General features: G+C 42.7%; 1 protein-coding gene across 1 annotated transcript in view; it reads left to right on the top strand.

Annotated features, from left to right (window-relative positions):
• CDH23 (cadherin related 23) overlaps positions 1-21,373 on the top strand; it is an 832,275-nt gene that overhangs the window by 769,567 nt on the left and 41,335 nt on the right. The window contains exons 48-53 of the mRNA XM_075257430.1: positions 72-296; positions 615-784; positions 2,599-2,736; positions 13,598-13,717; positions 17,949-18,126; positions 20,554-20,765. Of these exons, the coding sequence (XP_075113531.1) occupies positions 72-296; positions 615-784; positions 2,599-2,736; positions 13,598-13,717; positions 17,949-18,126; positions 20,554-20,765 (1,043 nt within the window). The remainder of the gene's footprint in view (positions 1-71; positions 297-614; positions 785-2,598; positions 2,737-13,597; positions 13,718-17,948; positions 18,127-20,553; positions 20,766-21,373) is intronic.

Raw genomic sequence — 21,373 nt, 5'->3', positions numbered from 1 at the left:
AGCAGCCTTACATAGGAATACTCTCATGTTCTTACTGTGAAAAAACGTTTATTGTATTCTATTTCTCACAGCCAAACTAACAGTCAATGTTCTGGATGTCAATGACAACACTCCTAGATTTCGTCCTTTTGGAGTTACTGTTTTTTCTCAGAGGATAATTGAAGGTGCTACCCCAGGAACCACATTACTATCAGTGTCTGCTGTAGATCCAGATAAAGGACCCAATGGTCTGATTACCTATTCTCTTCATAACCTTGTTCCTGCGGGATATGTTCAACTTGAAGATAATATGGCAGGTAATGAAAATATCAACTTCTCAAACTATTTCTTAACACCTTACGTTTTTTTATGGTGCAGACTAGAGATGAGCGAGTAGTATTCGAATGAATACCTACTCGCCATAGGTATGCGTGTAAGCGACCGAACACCAAGGGGTTAAGCGCATCAAATATTCGAAGCGTTTAACCCTTTGGTGTTGGGCCGCTTACACAGATACCTATGGCATGGAGGTATTCGATCAAATACTACTCGCTCATCTCTAGTGCAGACATTTTAGCATGTGAAACGCATAAAAATCCTATGTATTATTTATTTTTATTTTTTTTATGTAACAGGAAAAATTATCGCAAACCGTACTGTTGACTATGAGCAGGTGCAGTGGTTAAATTTTACTGTTCGGGCCTCAGATAATGGTTCTCCTCGTAGATTTGCTGAGATTCCAGTTCACCTTGAGATTGTGGATATCAATGACAACAATCCTATTTTCAGCCAGTCATCATACCAGGTAAAGAATAATGGTTACTGTATTATGTCATATTTACATGCTGCATTTGGAGTATTGGTTACCCATGAAACCTAATATATCATAATATATCCCCCCTAATATATCCTAGTATATCCCCCTAGTATATACCTAGTATATCCTCACTCTTAATCCACTTCTGTACTAGAGGGACACATTTTACATTTAGTTTTAAGATCACAATCCTCTGCATGAACCAACAACAATACGTAATCAGTGGCGTAACTCTCTAATATGCCCCATAGTGGCCCCTGCACGCAGTATTATGCCCCATAGTGGCCCCTGCACGCAGTATTATGCCCCATAGTGGCCCCTGCACACAGTATTATGCCCCATAGTGGCCCCTGCACGCAGTATTATGCCCCATAGTGGCCCCTTCACACATTATTATGCCCCATAGTGGTCCCTGCACACAGTATTATTCCCCATAGTGGCCCCTGCACATACTATTAAGATAAGATAAGATATTCCTTTAATAGTCCCACAATGGGGAAATTTCAGTGATACAGTTTCATAGATGGTACAGTAGTATATAACAAGAGAGAAACACATAGAAGCTCATGGCAGATAGAGAAATCCTAGGAATCATAGCAACTAAAAAAGAAAGAAACACAGACACACTGCAGGATCATTTAGTTCTCTGTGCAGATTGATGTTAATAATAATAATAATAATAATAATACAGCCGACTTGGTTGTAGGACACGAGGAGGGGGGCACAGCATGTGGATATAACAAGCAGAAATTTTTTGCAGAGGTGGGGGACATAAGCAGCTATCATGATAACATGTGGCAGTTCCTTTGGTAGGTGGTGAGATCTCCTGCTCACAGCTGATAGTTCAGTATCTTGCATCAGCACTATTGTCCATTAACCACAAAAAATGCCCCAAATGTCCTTCATCACAAGCCCTCCTCCTCCTCCTTACCACAATGTTCTACTGCCCCAAGGAAGTCAGAGACCATCCAGGTATACATGGTGCTGTTCTCTTGCCAAGCTTGCCAAGCTGTTATGCCCCACTGTGGACACCCATGAACAATTATTATACTCTGGGGTATTTTCAGACCCCAGAGTATAATAATCGGAGTTCGAAGGGGGGATACCAACATGAAAAACAATGTTACTAACCTATCCCTGGCTCCCCTGCAGTCCTTGGTGGTGTCGGCCATCTTCAATGACGTTCGTGATGTCACATGACCCGGGACGCAGGCCTGGGTCATATGATGTCAGGGAGCGTCACAGAAGTAGGCCCGAACCTGCCCGGAGAGGTAAGTAACAGTGTTTTTTATGTTCTCCTACCTCCCCTGGACCTCTGATCATTATACTCGGGGGTCTGAAAAGACACTCAAGTATAATAATGATGTTTGTGGGGCATGTGGTGTCACCGATCCCGGCCACTGTCAGGATCAGTAAGTAAATAGGGCCGTTACCGTCTGGAGTTACTCTATTAACATCCCGGGCCCTGTGGCAGCCGCTACCCCAGTAGATACACCACTGTACATAATATCATTGCTAATGTTCTGTTTAATACATTTAATTACATGTAATGTATATGTCATTATAGGAGGCTGCTTGGAAATTAAATGTGTGCATTGCATAGGTTTGTTCACCCAGTTTGACATATTATAAACTGTAGGGATGATAGCTGAAAATAACTTTCTATTGCTATAATCATAGAGTCCTTGTATACATCTTAGCATGTACAATGGATATCCTTACACATAACCCATGAATAATTTGTGCACTGAAGGTTGTGACTGTCATCTGCAAAATTTATGAAATATCTTCTGATCTTCTAGAAACCAGTATTCGAGGACATTCAGCTTGGTTCAACAGTTCTACAGATTAAAGCCACAGATGCAGACTCTGGAAGATTTGCTCTCATTCAGTATAGCCTTGTTGACGGAGAGGGAAAGTTTGGGATTAATCCCACAACGGTAAATACTTACATTGATATCAGTATGTTTATTCTGTACATTGCGTGATCAATGTTTTATATTAAATGACCATAACAATAGCTTTATTTCAGATGTAGAGGGTCCTGCACAGGCAGAGCAATCTCTTTATTTGCTATCGGCACATTGTTGTGATTGTGGAAGCCTCTAGGTCTTATGTGTTATAATACGTCCACTTTACTTTTTCTGAAAATCTTATTTGTGAAAGTCTTTTTGTTTGGTAGAAAATTTGCTGAACCAGTTGAGTATTGGCTCTAAATTGTATTAGGTTGTGTAACTACACAATCAGGTATGGTGCTTTAAAAAAATGTTATCGTCTTTTGGTTTGTGTTTGGAAAAGAACATGGACTTTCTACAACTCTTTAAAAGTGTCCAAATGCCTAAGATAACCATCAGCTTGCTTGGTCGACAGTTATAACCCACCCACTTCCAAATTACAGCCAGGGTGTACATGCAACCTCAATAGGGAGAGGGGAGTAAGCTGTCTCCAGACACCTTTAATGGCTGCGTTTCTGCCTTAAAGAGGACCTTTCATCAGATCGGGCACATGCAGTTTTATATACTGCTGGAAAGCTGACAGTGCGCTGAATTCAGCGCACTGTCGGCTTTCCTGATCTGTGCCCGGTGTAAAGCGCTATCGGTCCCGGGACCGTAACGCTTTAGTGTCAGAAGGGCGTTTCTGACAGTTAGCCAGGAACGTCCTTCTGCCTCGTGGTGCCTATCGCGCTGTACTGTGGAGCGGGGAGGAACTCCCCCCTCCATCTGCTCACACAGCTCGTCCATAGACGAGTATTATCAGGAGTGGGAGGGGGGAGTTACTCCCCTCTCCACAGTACAGCGCGATAGGCGCCGCGAGGCAGAAGGACGTTCCTGGCTAAGTGTCAGAAACGCCCTTCTGACTGTAAAGCCCTACGGTACCGGGACCGATAGCGCTTTACACCGGGCACAGATCGGGAAAGCCGATAGTGCGCTGAATTCAGCGCACTGTCAGCTTCCCAGCAGTATATAGAACTGCCTGTGCCTGATCTGATGAAAGGTCCTCTTTAAAGGGATTCTACCATTAAAACCTCTTTTTTTGTGGATAAGACGTCGGAATAGCCTTTAGAAAGGCTATTCGTCTCTTACCTTTAGATATGATCTCTGCCGCGCCGTTCCTTAGAAATAATGTTTTTTACCGGTATGTAAATTAGTTCTCTCACAGCGATGAGGGCGGGCCCCAGCACTGAAAATGCGATGGGGTGGCCCCACTGCTGCTCGAGAATACGATCCTGCGACGCCTCTATCTTCGGCTGGATCCTCCCCTTCTCTTTCGTCTTCCTCCTGCGTCACCTCCGACGCCTGCGCAGTTGGCTCTGCCAGTGAGACACTAGTAGAGCTGACTGCGCATGCTGGCCGGCAGCCATTTTTGGGAGGCTGCTCTTGCTCTTGTAGTTCAATCTTTCCACCAGCACCAATTCTGTACCAGCTTCTCTGCCCGGAAGATACTGCACAAACATCTACAGCTGCTGGCCTTTTTGGCTCTTCTTCCCTGCTTAGTCTCAACCTCAAAGCAACATGGAGACAAGACCTAAGACCTTCACCAGATTAAACAAGAGGTGCTCGAGATTCAATGCAGAGTGGATGATCTATAATCCTTTCAGGAACCTGTCTCTTCTGCCATTCAAAGCCTTAAAGCGAAATCTGCCAAACATGGTTCCCAGCACTAGATACCTACAGTCTCACCTTGACCGTGCCGAGAATCATAATAGGATAAACAATATTAGATTGTGAGGCCTTCATGAGTCAACTAAGGCTCCGGACCTCCTGCCTACCCTATTAGGAATTTTCCACACTCTACTTGATCGACCCGCAGATACTCCTGTTGAGATTGATAGACCTAAAAGAGCACTGAGAACTAGGTGTTTGGATCCCGCTAAATCTAGGGACATTATCTGCAGAATCCATTTGTATGCTCTCAAAGAGGACATTATGTGGGAAGCAAGAAGGAGACATTGACTAAAAGGAGACATAAACTATGAAAAGGCAAAGCTGTCGCTGTACCCCATCTTGGTTTACAGTGAGAGAAAGAACGTCCTTGAAACTTCTCCTACTAGAGCTCCAACATTGTAATATATCCTATGGATGGGGATTCTCATTCTCCCGCCAAGTAAACTCCTACAATTTACATGCCTGAAAGACCTAACCGTTTCTAAAGCTTCTGAACCTTCTGTTTCTTCAACTACTTGGCTGGAAAGTCTTCATCGATGATCCTATGCTGCCTCCCTGCCTTCTGCTTGACCATAATGAAGATGACGCCTCAAATGTTGATCTTCCTTGCCCTGAAAGAAGCAGACACCATCTTCGGGACCCTTCTCAACTTGATCCTGGACGCTGACCTCCTCGCTGTCATTGCTGATTCATCCATGTCTTGTATTCTGCACCCTCGAGCTTTCATATGAGCTTATGACATGTAGGTCTTACCTTTCATATGTTTTTCCTTTTTTAGGATTGTTTACTGTGTTACTTTCACTAGGTAACAGAGTTTTTGTCCTTGTTCATCAAATGTTACTTCCTAACAGTGCATAGTCACTTTTTCGAACAAGTCCCCAAATGTAATCTCCCATCATGTTTTCGTTGTTCTGTCCTTGGTAGCGACGCTCAAAATCCAGTACATCTTGATTAAAGCATTCTCCTTGCTCCTTAGAGAATGCCCCCATATTCTCCTTAACCACTTCCGGACCGCCCATAGACTATATACGTCCGGGAAGTGGTTGTCTAGTTCTGACCGGACGTACCTGTACGTCCACCAGAACACAGCAGCTGCACGGAGACCGTGTAGCTGCTTTCACTAGGAGCCGGCTGTAACTTCAGCTGGAGCTCCTAGAGAGAAGACAGGGCAGATTTATTACCTCCCCTGCCTTCTCAATCGCTGTGTATACAGCGCTCAATGAGCGCTGTATACACGGCTATGGACGCAGCCATAAATCAGCTGCCCTCTGACCCGGCACACACGTGATCCGCCGGGAGCAGTGTCCTGCCAGAGCTGCTGGGTCCTACAGGACTCAGATCAGCTCTGTATATTGTGTATAGCAGCGTGCAGGAGGTGAATTCCTCCTGTAACTGAGGTTAAATGTACCAGCCCCAGTTATAGGAGAAATCAGCCTCAAGTACAAAAAAAAAGTGATCAGATGTCCCCAAAGGTCTCTTATCACCTTATGGGGACACAATCTGGAAAAAAAATAAAATAAAAATATAATAAAAAAGTTTTAAAAAAATGTAAATAAAATAATAATAAAAAATAAATAAATAATACGCTAATAAAATGCCGTTATTAAAGGTTATAGCCCCACCCCCGACGACATCATACAAAATAAAAATTACTGTAACGGAGAGGAAAAACTATTTTATAAAGTTTTTCAGTGACACTTTGTGTTATTAAATAAAATAAAAAATTATAAATTGAAAACCAGACACAATTTCCCTCCTATTTTGTTTATATTTTCCTGGATATAAAAAAATTAAAACACATTTGAAAATAAAAATAACATAAAAATAAAGCCCTATGTGTCCCCGAAAAAAAGACGCAAAAATTTGTTGACTAAGATATACGAGAAAAATTTTACAGACTTCAAAACTGCAAATACATAATAAACCTAAAATGTGTCTGGTCCTGGACCACAAATTGGCCCGGTACTGAAGTGGTTAAACTTGTCGAGGTGGGCATCAAGAATATGAACTTTAAGAGACATCCTGCAGCCCATTTCGTGGTACTTGCGCACAAGAGTTTGGACCAGCTCTACATAATTTTCTTCCTTGTGCTTACCAAGGAAACCTCGCACCACTTCAAGAAAACTGTGCCAAGCCACTTTCTCCTACTTTGTGAGTAGCTAAGGAAATTCTACACACTCCATCACCTTCTTTATCTGAGGACCGACAAAAATGCCAGCTTTGATTTTGGCCTCAGACAGCTTTGGAAAGATATTTTGAAGGTGTGGGAAAGCTGGGGACTCTTTATCTAGAGCTGTGACAAACTGTTTCATCAGCCCTGATTTGTGGGGTTCCACCAGTGACTCCCATTTTACTCAGTACATTGTGGCCAGTCCCTCTGGTGGCAATGTACAGTCTATGTATTACCTGCTAAAATCAAGAAAGCTTCTCGCTCTCATGAGTTTCATACTGATCGCAGCGATGTCGGTTATCCCTCGCCAATGGAGGACACCCAGAACACCAACTGTGCTCGAATGGTCCCAGGAGGTGTGAAGCCTTCACAAGATGGAGCTATTCATGGCTGAACTGCAAATGTCGTATGAACCCCAACAACACACAATCGGCAACCGTGGATGGCCTTTCAACATTCTACTGACTTTGCCACCTACTGTCAGAGATGACTTTCTTGGTCAGCACATACTATCTATAGGAATAAATTGTCATATTTGTAGATCTTTCATTTGTACGCTCAAGCTTTTATAAGTTTAGCGTTTCTGTTTTTCGATTAGCATGAACTCTCTAAGAGAGACTGTCCATTAGTACATTTACACGACGACTAATAGAAGGCAATTATCTGTTACTTACTTGCTCCTGACCTCTTACTAGAAGTGTACTTGTAAATGTTTTTCTCATTATTGCCAGGACAAATCGAATAGGCAGAGTATATCTATTTGACTAATTTCCACAAATTTGCTCTTAAGATTTCATAAATGAGTGGTGGCTACAGTGGGTAGTGGTTTATTTTTGGCTTTGAGAAGGCAAGACTAAAAAGGGTGTTGTGGTCCTCATTGTTAACCCCTTTTGAGTTTGTTTCATTGGAAAGAGTGAATAGTGAAGAAATAACAAATTGATAATATAACTTAGCATAGAAAAATGGGTTTTTTTCCCCTAAACTTAGCATACTCTTCCTCCTATTCCCTCCCTCCTTAAAGGGATTCTATCATTAAAATTGTATTTTTTCTGCCTACCATGTAGGAATAGCCTTAAGAAAGGCTATTCTTCTCCTACCTTTAGATGTCTTCTCCACGCTGCCGTTTGATAGAAATCCCGGTTTTCGTCGGTATGCAAATGAGTTCTCTCACAGCACTGGGGACGTCCCTAATGCTGCGAGAGAAATCTCCAGCGCCACCTTCTTCATCTGGAATGGCCTCTCTTCGCGTCTTCTTCCGTAGCTGGGTTCAAACTTCTGAGCCTCGGGCAAAGCCGACTGTGCATGCCCACCGGCCACAAGAAAATGACCGCTTACACAGTAAGTGTAAGCGGCCATTTTCTTGTGGCCGGTGGGCATATGCAGTTTGAACCCAGCGCCGGAAGAAAACGCAGAGAGACCGTCCCAGACGAAGATGTAGGCGGTGCTGGAGAGTTCTCTCTCAGCATTGGGGAAGCCCCCAGTGCTGTTTAACCACTGAGTCCCGTCCCTAGTGCTGCGAGAGAACTCATTTGCATACCAATGAAAACCGGGATTTCTGTCGAACGGCAGCGCGGAGAAGACATCTAAAGGTAGGAGAAGAATAGCCTTTCTTAAGGCCATTCTGACGTGGTAGGTAGAAAAAATACAATTTTAATGATGGAATCCCTTTAACTGACCTTCACTGTGAAGTCTCTACTCAGTCCATCTTTTTCACCTATGACAAATTGTCAACTTACTGAATAATCGAATGACATCTCCACCTAGAATTCTATAGAAAGAGCAGGAGTACGGCAGCGGCAACTAATGTTAAGATTTCTATCTAATGTTACAATTTTATTTATTTTAATACTGGTAATTTTTTTCTATATTCTGGGGCAATGAGAATCCTGCGTGCAGAATTGGAAGGGGAGGGGGTATTGCTAAAAAAGAAATGCCATATACAAGTCAGGTAATAGAGATGGTGAGATAGTATTACACAGTAGCTTATTTATATGTGAGAGAACGCTGATGCAATGTAGGATAAAATACAGATTTTCATTTTCAGCGTTATGTGACTTCCTTGTATGTTAATAGTTATCTTTCTGTCCATGGCCGTTGTCATTGTAAAGTCAAGGCCCAATAACTATTATATTAACATAAGTGAAATAAGGGGAAATACAACACAAGGATATAAATGTAACTGACTTTATTTACTTACATGACAATAATGACAGGTTACCACTAGACTGGATAGTTTATGTATATGTAAATGCACCGGTGTGACTGCAGTACTACGCATTGGGTGTCCTTCAATGAGTTCTCCACTGAAAATACATTGTGTGCACATTTACACTATACATCAACATTGGAAAATGAATCACATCAGGATAGTATAGAGACTTTCACTGAATTATACAGAGTGATGGGGAATGAATATAGTGGTTGCATACACTTGTAAATTATGTCCTTGAATATGGCGTTGCATGAAAATACGTTTTTGTGCTGAAATAACAGGAAATGTTCTATTCACTAGTTATTGTTTTAAGTAAAGACTTTGGTCTCTGTGTAAGGAAAAATAAATAACAAACCTGGGACTGGGCGCAGACTCACTACGCCAGATGTAGCCTTCAGCACAAAAACTATGGGAATTGATCCACTTTATTACCTGGAATTCTGACTGTTACCCTTCACTGCCCTGGTCTACAAAGGCTAGTAACATTAAGGGTCCCTTCACACGGAGGAAAATGGTGCTGAATTTCAGCACTGAAAAAAAAGCCTCCCATTGACTTCAATGGATTCTTTTTGTCTGCCAGGAAAAATTCTGCTAGTGGAAGAAAAAGCTAGCGGAACCCATTGAAATCAATGGGAGGCTTTTTTTTGCGTCGAAAATTCAGCGCCAAATAAAGCACCGTTTTCCTCAGTGTGAATGGACCCTTAAAGTGAAAATATGCAAGGAAAGATAGGGGATTATGTAGAAACCTTGAGAACCCAGCCACACCCGACATGTACGTTTCAACAGTGCCACTTCATCACAAACACGCACTGTATCATCAGGGGTTAAACGTCTACCAATCCTACTAATATTATAAGTGTGAAAGTTTGTGTGTTTGGATGTTTGTGAGTTTGGATGTTTGTTCCTCAATCACGCTAAAACGCCTGGACGGACTTGCGTGCAATTTTCCACAAACATAGTTTTCCCTTAGGATTGAGTCACAGGCTACTTTTGGTGCCACTAAACAACATGGCTTCCTAGCAGGAGACTCACAAAAGCAGGACTCCTAGCCACAGCTATAGACTCACACACACTGCCTGGCATTTCCTGCCTCAACCTGCCTGCACACTCCTTACTGTCTCCTCAGGAGTAGCCCTCACTCTACTCACTCACATAACACATCACATTGTCTGTATCACTACATACACAACACATCACATTGTCTGTATCACTACATACACACTCACACACACTGCCTGGCATTTCCTGCCTCAACCTGCCTGCACACTCCTTACTGTCACCTCAGGAGTAGCCCTCACTCTACTCACATTTACGTATAGCTTTCCACTATATAACACATCACATTGTCTGTATCACGACATACACAATATAACAGATCACATTGTCTGACACAATACAACACATCACATTGTCTGTATCACGACATACACAATACAACACATCACATTGTCTGACACAATACAACACATCACATTGTCTGACACAATACAACACATCACATTGTCTGTATCACGACATACACAATACAACACATCACATTGTCTGTATCACGACATACACAATACAACACATCACATTGTCTGTATCACGACATACACAATACAACACATCACATTGTCTGTATCACGACATACACAATACAACACATCACATTGTCTGACACAATACAACACATCACATTGTCTGACACAATACAACACATCACATTGTCTGACACAATACAACACATCACATTGTCTGTATCACGACATACACAATACAACACATCACATTGTCTGTATCACGACATACACAATACAACACATCACATTGTCTGTATCACGACATACACAATACAACACATCACATTGTCTGTATCACAACATACACAATACAACACATCACATCACATTTGCTAGCCCACCAAACTTTTTAAAGCACTTTTACAGTTTCACACGTCTGTGTCCGCCCAATTCTCAAATCACCGCAGACGAAGTCGCGGGTAAAAGCTAGTACATTATAAAGGTAATTACAGATTTTGCATATTACTATTGTGTGGGGACTTGTATACACAATACAATACATGCACGTTTCTCAAGCTTTAATTCGTCATCATAAAAAAAGGCACTTTGACAGCATACACAGTCGGAGATGGATCAAATGGAATGCAAAAACAATGAAGCAACGACCGTTTCGTGCTAAACGCACTTCATCAGGTTTCCCTGATGGAAGCCTGATGAAGTGCATTTAGCACGAAACGGTCGTTGCTTCATTGTTTTTGCATTCCATTTGATCCATCTCCAACTGTGTATGCTGTCAAAGTGCCTTTTTTTATGATGACGAATTAAAGCTTGAGAAATTTTTACTTTTGGTTGGTGAGTGCCCTGTTTCTCTTAACAATGTTTTTCATCTAATACTTCTTTGAAAATTCTTTGGACAGTGAGCACCACCTAGATACCACATCACCTTGCCTGCGATTCATACCTTGTTGCCTTATACACATTGAGGTGTTGCATTTTAACACAGAAAGGTGCCACTATCTTCATATATCTTTTTAAGTTGACAATACATGCACGCCTAAGACCAGCAGTCACCATTTAAATCAAAGCAAGAGGGAGCGGTCACTATAATTGAGGTTACACAAGTCAAAGGTTCAGCGCCAAGTAGCGCTATATACCCAAATGCAACACTAGGTATGATGCAGTGCGTGTTTGTGAAGAAGTGGAATCCGCGGCAAGATAGGACACTTGCTTCTTTTTTCCGCTACTAGGTAGCGGAAAAAAGAAGCGAGTGGCTCCCATTGAAATCAATGGGAGTCATTTTTGGAGGCGGATTTTGAGGCTCCTAGTAATGCGGTGACAATATAACCAAGTTAGCAGCCAGTAAGTGCACTTTTTCCCTTCTTGTCTTGGGTGTTTGCCCACAATAGACTTAAAGAGCCTATAGAGAGGAATTCTCCATGTCTGGCCAATGATTTTAGTGACATTTCTTATATTTCAATTCAGAATATTATGCAAATTTCTTGATTAAGATACGTATTAGTACTTTTATCCTATGTATAATATTTTCTGTTTATGGGAACTATGACGTTGTTGTGTAAGCAATTGTATTTGCTAAAAACACTAACTTATTTTGCAAGTCTGTACGTAACCTACAGCGCAATTTCCCTAGCACCAGTACACCCAGACACAAATAACTTCCCTTTAAGATTTTTGGACTGTGGGAGAAAACGAGAGTGTCTCCAGGAAACACAGTAAAATATGTGAAGAATATGCCAACCATATTAAGCTAGTGTCTCAGCATTGCTTACCAATGTGCCATCAAGTCTTGGCTACACAGTGATGGATTCCCTCTATTAAGGGTACACAATGCACTGTGAGCTAGGACTTTATTGTTAGACATTACTCACCATGTATCTATCTATATTGCTTTCTGTACCTATTTATACAGTAATATAGGTTTCTTTACTAATACTAATGCTGCAGCTATGTAAATGTCTCAATTGCTTTGCTCGTCGGCTTGTGACAGGTTGTGGCCTTCAAACGTCACTTAGTTTCTTGGCTTCCGTACTTGCACAATGCAGCAACTATTGTCCCCAACCAAGAACAACTGTCTCTTTTTTTCACACTTTTCTATAAGATGTTTAATATACTTTCTTACACTGTTGTAGAGGTGGCAATGGACATGAATACTTGGGGGCCCCATTGTCTATGTAGCAACATAAGAAATTAGAGCATTAAGAAGGTGACAAAATAAAAGTTTTGAATGCAGAATAAAGTTGTTCATACAAATTAGATGAAAGAAATACTCCAGTGATATTTGTTTATTAGTATTCAGTTCTTCTATCCATTAATATATGTGTATATTTTTATCTGTTCTCAATGCTCATTTCTCTCCAATAATCAGTGCATCTTTTTCATTTGGGTGGCTCATATGACTCTTGTCTGTGCAGAAGCAGCTTGATAGGACCCATGCTAGCGGGATCACCTAGGGCAGAGATAGTGAACTTTTTAGAGACCAAGTGCCCAAACTGCAACCCAAAACCCACTAATTTATCACAAAGTGCCAACACAGCAATGTAACCTTAATAATGTGCGGATCCACAATTGCACACAATTACAGACCTGCAAAATATGGTAATACGGGGCTTTATAGAGTTTTCTGCTCCACTGTGACCCTCACACAGTCCAATCTGTTTCACAGTGGCCCCCACACAGTATAATCTGCTCCACAGTTGCCCACACACAGTATAATCTGCTCCACAGTGGCCCCCACAAAGTATAATCTGCTCCACAGTGGCCCCCACAAAGTATAATCTGCTCCAAAGTGGCCCCCACACGGTATAATCTGCTGCACAGTGGCCCCCACATAGTATAATCTACTTCACAGTGGCCCCCATTTTATTGTGGTATACATAAAAACTGCTCCTTTTGTGTCTCAGTTCACAAGATTGTCCAGGGAAAATTGGGACTATTGGCCTGTACACTTTGCACCCCAGTTGCAGAATATTCTCTTCTCCTTTGTCACACTGGTGACTCTTCTCCCCTGATGGCCCTTACAAGTCTCTTGCTCTGGCTTGCTGTCCAAGGTGTGGTCTTTTCGAAGGGGTTCCCACTGAAAAATTTGCTCAAAAAAGTGATTTGGTTGGCTAAGGGGTGGTCCGCTTAATGCAAGGCAGCTTCTATAGAGCGTAATGGGAGAAAAATCGGTCACTTCCATTTGAATTATTGTTTTTGGTTCAGATATTGATATAAATACATACTTTTGTAAAACAGGGGGATATATACATCCTGTCTCCACTCGACAGAGAGAAGAAGGACTTTTATACTCTCACCGCCATCGCCAGGGATAATCCGGGAGATATTGCAAGTAATCGCCGTGAGAACTCTGTGCAGGTAATTTCACCATCAGCATGTTGAACATGAAGAACATTGGGGGAGGGGTGCTTTATCAATAGGTTTGTCCCCCTGTCTCCTGCACTTTAAACTAGTGGTCCTATAAAGTAGGAAAATGGATCTGGGAGGAGAAATTCCACATTAGCACAGTATATGTAGAAGATAATTCTGCAAGTCGGCGCACACCGCACGTTGTGGGGAGGGAATGGGGACTACTAGGACAACTAGCATTTGTGGGGAGGCTATCATTCTCCACAAATATTGGGGGCTATTCTGTTCAGGCTATTACTGGTGGGGAGTACTATTACCTACATGGGTGGGGGATTATTGTGGGAGCCATATTAGGGCTTAAAGAGCTTATGGGAACCAAGGAGCTTAAATAGCATCAATGGCTATTAGTAATGCGTCACCTAAGAAACCATGCAATGTAACGCAAAGGTTGGGGTAGGGCTATATGGTGTTTGACTGCAACTCCTGATCAGGTCAAAGCTGTGTTTATGACTAATTGACCAATAATTCTGGGTAACTGTCATTGTCCTAATTGATATGAGCTAAGGGCTAGCAACGAGGTATTGATACTAGAGATGAGCGAACACTAAAATGTTCGAGGTTCGAAATTCGATTCGAACAGCCGCTCACTGTTCGAGTGTTCGAATGGGTTTCGAACCCCATTATAGTCTATGGGGAACATAAACTCGTTAAGGGGGAAACCCAAATTCGTGTCTGGAGGGTCACCAAGTCCACTATGACACCCCAGGAAATGATACCAACACCCTGGAATGACACTGGGACAGCAGGGGAAGCATGTCTGGGGGCATAAAAGTCACTTTATTTCATGGAAATCCCTGTCAGTTTGCGATTTTCGCAAGCTAACTTTTCCCCATAGAAATGCATTGGCCAGTGCTGATTGGCCAGAGTACGGAACTCGACCAATCAGCGCTGGCTCTGCTGGAGGAGGCGGAGTCTAAGATCGCTCCACACCAGTCTCCATTCAGGTCCGACCTTAGACTCCGCCTCCTCCGGCAGAGCCAGCGCTGATTGGCCGAAGGCTGGCCAATGCATTCCTATGCGAATGCAGAGACTTAGCAGTGCTGAGTCAGTTTTGCTCAACTACACATCTGATGCACACTCGGCACTCCTACATCAGATGTAGCAATCTGATGTAGCAGAGCCAAGGGTGCACTAGAACCCCTGTGCAAACTCAGTTCACGCTAATAGAATGCATTGGCCAGCGCTGATTGGCCAATGCATTCTATTAGCCCGATGAAGTAGAGCTGAATGTGTGTGCTAAGCACACACATTCAGCACTGCTTCATCACGCCAATACAATGCATTAGCCAGTGCTGATTGGCCAGAGTACGGAATTCGGCCAATCAGCGCTGGCTCTGCTGGAGGAGGCGGAGTCTAAGGTCGGACCTGAATGGAGACTGGTGTGGAGCGATCTTAGACTCCACCTCCTCCAGCAGAGCCAGCGCTGATTGGCCGAATTCCGTACTCTGGCCAATCAGCGCTGGCCAATGCATTCTATTAGCCCGATGAAGTAGAGCTGAATGTGTGTGCTACATCAGAGCCGAGGGTGCGCTTGAACCCTTGTGGAGCCTCGGCTCTGCTACATCAGAGCCGAGGGTGCGCTTGAACCCTTGTGCACACTCTGCTTCATCAAGCTAATAGAATGCATTGGCCAGCACTGATTGGCCAGAGTACGGAATTCGGCCAATCAGCGCTGGCCAATGCATCCCTATGGGAAAAAGTTTATCTCACAAAAATCACAATTACACACCCGATAGAGCCCCAAAAAGTTATTTTTAATAACATTCCCCCCTAAATAAAGGTTATCCCTAGCTATCCCTGCCTGTACAACTATCCCTGTCTCATAGTCACAAAGTTCACATTCTCATATGACCCGGATTTGAAATCCACTATTCGTCTAAAATGGAGGTCACCTGATTTCGGCAGCCAATGACTTTTTCCAATTTTTTTCAATGCCCCCGGTGTCGTAGTTCCTGTCCCACCTCCCCTGCGCTGTTATTGGTGCAAAAAAGGCGCCAGGGAAGGTGGGAGGGGAATCGAATTTTGGCGCACTTTACCACGTGGTGTTCGATTCGATTCGAACATGGCGAACACCCTGATATCCGATCGAACATGTGTTCGATAGAACACTGTTCGCTCATCTCTAATTGATACCAGACACAAAGGTTGGTATTAACTCCTCTCTTAGCAGAGGAATGGGTGCTGACGCGCGCAGAGAAAGGAAATGATATAACAACAACGTAAGTTTTCATATTCATTCCTGATTGGTATGATACATCTCAATCAAACAGAAAACGTTTAATCAGATCCATATATAGCCAGCTACTCCTGGTCCTGCGTGGTAACCTTGGGGAACTGTCTTCTGGCTGCAAGTTAAGCATTTGTTTTTCTTGCACCCATCCTGGGCGCAGGCGCCATCTTATCATATAACATTATACCAGTTTCAAGCATAAGCAACTATATCTAGCATTCAGCTTTTAAGGATAATAATGTTTTTTATACATTACATGATTATAAACTTCACACTCTTATTAAGGTAAGTGAATGGAGTTGCATTGCTACCTTGCAGCTTCTAGTGGAAAAAATATTGAGCAGAGCTTGATTATTTTGCAACTAGAAACTGCGGTCACGAGATCCCCTAGATTGCAATACTCCATTCACTTACATTAGTCAAGGAGCTGCATGGCAACACTGCACCCTTTCATTGCTTAATTTAAGTTGCAGCCAAAATGGCCGTTTGGCTCTAGCCTTACAGACAGGTGGCCATGAAAGACGTTGTAATGAGGACCCAAACGCCAGCGTCCATGAGCCTATAACTACACCTCCGCTACAGACAGGTCATCAATGTCAAAAACCCTGAAAATCCCTTTGATTTTTTTCCTTAAAACACCTTTCGTGAAGCTATTGATATACATTGAACTCTTGCTGCTGTTGGGGCTCGTCTTGCACCTTCTCACATGTTGCCCTCCCTATAGGTAATCTGTATGGATTGGATGGTTTGGGATGAAGACACCTATACTGCACTAGTTATATAGGGTGGCTTTGAATATTGGAAGTAACACTGTCAGTATCCCAGACCATTCAACACTCCCTATTCACCTGCAGGGGTGGTGTCATGAATAATATGGAATGAGACAAGTGAAAGCAGCATGCTAGGAATATCTGGGGCTAATATAGTATATCTGTTCTCGGGTACTCTGTGTCACATTTATTAAAGGGATCCTATCATTAAAACTCAATTCTTTCTCACTAACATGTAGGAATAGCCTTAAGAAAAGCTATTCTTCTCCTACCTTTAGATGTTTTCTCCGCGCCACCGTTCGGCATAAATCCCAGTTTTCATCGGTATGCAAATGAGTTCTCTTGCATCACTGGGGGCGGTCCCCAGCGCTCAAACAGAACTGGGGGCCTCCCCAATGCTGCGAGAGAACTCTCCATCGCCGCCTCCGAGAGGGCTCATTTGTATACCGAACAGCGGCATGGAGAAGACATCTAAAGGTAGGAGAAGAATAGCCTTTCTTAAGGCTATTCCTACATGTTAGGGACAAAAAAAATAGAGTTTTAATGATAGGATGACTTTAAGAGACCTGCACCCCTTATTAAATTTGATTCAAATTGAGCAGACTTTTCTTAAATATGAGTTGTCAGTCTTAATAAACCAGTTTTTATCATTCAGAATAAGGTAGGGATTTAGCTACCAGTTTAGTTATGTATAGCTTGAGATGTCAAAGGAGAAACTTACTCAAAATGATTCATGTGCGATCACATTGGAGTCCTGAAACCCCTTTGGTACCATTCAGAGATTTCTGGAAACCCGAAGCAAAGAACCATTTACAGTAAATCAAAGACAGATTTCCATTAGGAGACATTTCTGAGCCATGCCAAAGGGGTTTCAATGCTCTGTAGAGCCTTTACATTCTGCAAATGAATGACCATTCAGTATCACAGACACCCAATATTTAATACGTAACAATGTTTCACATCTGACATTTGCTATGTTTTACATTACCGTGCCCTGAAAGTGTGTGCTGTAACATTTACTGGTGACATGTAGCTATGATCATGATCTACTTCATACTTACATTGCATTGCATTGTATCCTGCATATGAAGGCTATAAGACTAACACACAATGTGTACAATGTATACAATGTGTATAAGACTAACACACATTGTTTGCTGCTTTTTGTTCCTTGTATAAGGTTCTTATCACAGTACTGGATGTCAATGACTGTAGACCTCAGTTTACCAAAAGGCAATTTAGCACCAGCGTGTATGAGAATGAACCAGAAGGCACATCTGTCATCACTATGTCGGCCACAGACTTGGATGAAGGAGATAATGGTGTGGTGATGTACAATTTGGAAGGCCCTGGTGCTGGTGTGTATGCTTATACGCTGTACATATATGCTGTATAGGAATATACAGAGTAGAAAATTTAAGCACTGCTGCTTTAAGAGGAAGATGAATTTAGTGATGTTCCTATTCCCAACAGCAACGTAGGATTAACCAATTTCCTGCACGTACATACAAAAACCACACCTTCTGCTTTTTCTTCTTGTGTTATGTGAAAAAGATACAGAAAATAAGTGAACCAGGGAACTATTTGGACAGGTTTTGGGATGGGGGCTGAGAGCTTCTGCTCGATGTACATACTAAAGTGTTGCTTCTGCTAGGCAGGCTTTAAAAATGTTTTTAGCACAGATTGTCAAACATGTACATACAGATTTTGGTGGGAGGTTGGGCAATAAATTCATTCTAATAAACAAGGATGAAATCGACAATGGATCCGCAACAGAAAATGAACATGCTGCAGATTTCAAAACACATATCACAAGCCAAAATCTATGCTGGAAAAATTTAAAAGGTGCACATTACATTTTTCACAATCTCATTGACATTAATAGAAGTGTAATGTGCGCGCAGCCTCAGACTGCATCCAAATCAGCAGTTCGGTGTGATGGCAGCACCAAACAAAATCTTTATATTAGAAGCTGGTAATGGGTGGTTACCGTGGGTGAAAAAGGTGCTCCTGGAAACATGGCCAGGCCCTGGGTCCACCAAACATTCATCTGAATACAGATTAAAAGATATTTCTCGGCAGGAATATCATGCTTTCACCAGGAAATTATGTTCATTTAATTAATGTTCATTTAAAGGGATCCTATTATTAAAATGTTTTTTTTTCTGACTAAGGCCAGTTTCACACGGAGTATTATGGCTCGTCATTTGGTACGTACACACCGCGGGATCTTTTTCGGGCCGTATACGCTTCCATTGTTTTCAATCGGAGCCGGTACCGTACACGCGGCGCTATTTTGCGGCTGCCGCAAAATCACGGGCGCAAAATAGTGCCGCGTGTACGGTACTGGCTCCCATTGAAAATAATGGGAGCGTATACGGCCCGCAAAAGATCCCACGGCGTGTATGTACCAAATGACGAGCCATAATACTCCGTGTGAACCCGGCCTAACACGTATGAATAGCCTTTAGATGTCTTCTCCGCACTGCCATTTGATAGACATCTCGGTTTTCTTCGGTATGCTAATGAGTTCTCTGGCAGCACTGAGGGTGTCCCCAATGCTGCAAGAGAACTCTCAAGTTCCGCCTCCATCTTCTTCTAGAATGGCCTCTCCCTGCGTCTTCTTCCGGCGCTGCCTTCAAACCTCTAGGCATGCGCAGTGGGCTCTGCCACTGGGCCTCGGGCAGAGCTGACTGCACATTTTATTGTGGCCGCTTACCCCAGCTTACTGTATGCGCAGTCGGCTCTGTCTGAGGCCCAACGGCAGAGCAGACTGTGCTTGCCTAGAAGTTTGAACCCAGCTCCAGAAGAAGATGCGAAGAGAGGCCATTCCAGAAGAAGATGGAGAGTTCTCTCGTAGCATTGGGGACGCCGCCAGTACTGTTTGAGCGCTGGGGCCCGCCCCCAGTGCTGCGAGAGAACTCATTTGCATACCAAAGAAAACCGGGATTTCTACCGAACAGCGGCCTGGAGAAGACATCTAAAGGTAGGAGAAGAATAGCTTTTCGTAAGGCTATTCCTACGTGTTATTGAGAAAAAAAATGTTGTTTTAATGATAGAATCCCTTTAACATTGGAATGGCACAACCCAAAACTATAGGAAGAAATGCACTAGCTTTGATATTACAGGGGACTGCACAAATGTAAACAGTAAACACTTCAGGGCACAGTCCCTAAACAGAATAGTGATACAAAGCGATTGATAACACAAAACACTTCCTATGCTGAGTTATAGAGCAGGATATGCTGCAAAACCTACGGAACATTTAATATTTAATATATGTAAAAGATTCAACTTGTGATTCTGAGAAACGATTGCTTTATTTCCTTCATAATTGACGGAATAAGGAAGAGACAAAAAGACTCGTTCACTCTGCAGTCCCTATTGCATATTCTACATCACCTGTAATCATAACGAAAATGGCGGTCACCGTTTTATTCATTTGCATGGAAGCTACAACCCCACACAGATAATTGGAACAGATTATTGAACCTACCCTTAGGCCACTTTACCCGACCGACAATGATACAGACAGGCATTCCTAGGAGCGTTCATTCCCGATCATTGCCCATTGCTGGGTTTAGATGAGGCAGATCAGCACTAGATTTCATTTAACCCCAACTTTGTATTTGTCGGTAGCACATGGCCCCATGTAAACGTGTGCTGCCAACGCTCCGCAACTAGATAGAGCAGCATTTGTAAACCGGACATTTCTCTATAATGGTGAACCGTTGTTTGACTATGTTACCTAACTATTGTTGAGTATGTATTTACCTCTTCCGCAGATGCCTTCCTTATTGATAAGGATTCCGGCCTGATAACCTCACGAAGACTTCTCCAGTCGTTCGAGCGATTTAATTTGACAGTTGTAGCCACTGATAAAGGCAGGCCTCCATTATGGGGGACCACCATGTTAAGAGTGGAAGTGATTGACGTCAATGACAATCGTCCTGTGTTTGTCCGACCGCCCAATGGTACTATTCTTCACATAAAAGAGGTAAATGAAAGAGCCATACACCAGACTGACCATATGACCTCAGATGCCATTGTCGTGGTAAAGCGTGGTGAGATTGGATTAGGGTTGAGTGATGGAAAAGATCGGATTCCGATCGGCAGTCGAGTAAATTTCGCGATCGGAATTCCGATCCCGATCTTTTCCGATGGGATCGAGGTCAGCGGTTATCTCAAGATCGCCTCAACCCTATTCATATATATATATATATATATCATTAATAGAGATGAGCGATCGGGAAAGATCGGATCCCGATCGGTGATCGAGCAAATTTCACGATCGCGATCAGGATCGGCTAGAAAATGGTCGGCACTCGGATTTTAAAATCGATCCTGAAATCTCAAGATCGGCTCAACTCTAGATTGGATTGATATAATTGTGCTGTAGCCTTCCCTACTAGGGGCCAAATCTTATACTATCTTGTGTTTCCTCTACATCATCTATACATGAATTGCTCTTGATGTTTGACTTTTGTAACCTAAACTTTGAAGGTTAAATGTCATCCTTGGCATAACTATAGTGGTCACAGTAAGTTGCCTCTGGATTAGTCCCTTAACCTAGTAGGAGGTTCCCATTGCTCATCATCACGAGTA

The sequence above is a fragment of the Leptodactylus fuscus genome, chromosome 10, assembly GCF_031893055.1.
Source record: "Leptodactylus fuscus isolate aLepFus1 chromosome 10, aLepFus1.hap2, whole genome shotgun sequence".
NCBI classification, from domain to species: Eukaryota; Metazoa; Chordata; class Amphibia; order Anura; family Leptodactylidae; genus Leptodactylus; species Leptodactylus fuscus.
This window is presented reverse-complemented; position numbering and strand designations above follow the sequence as displayed.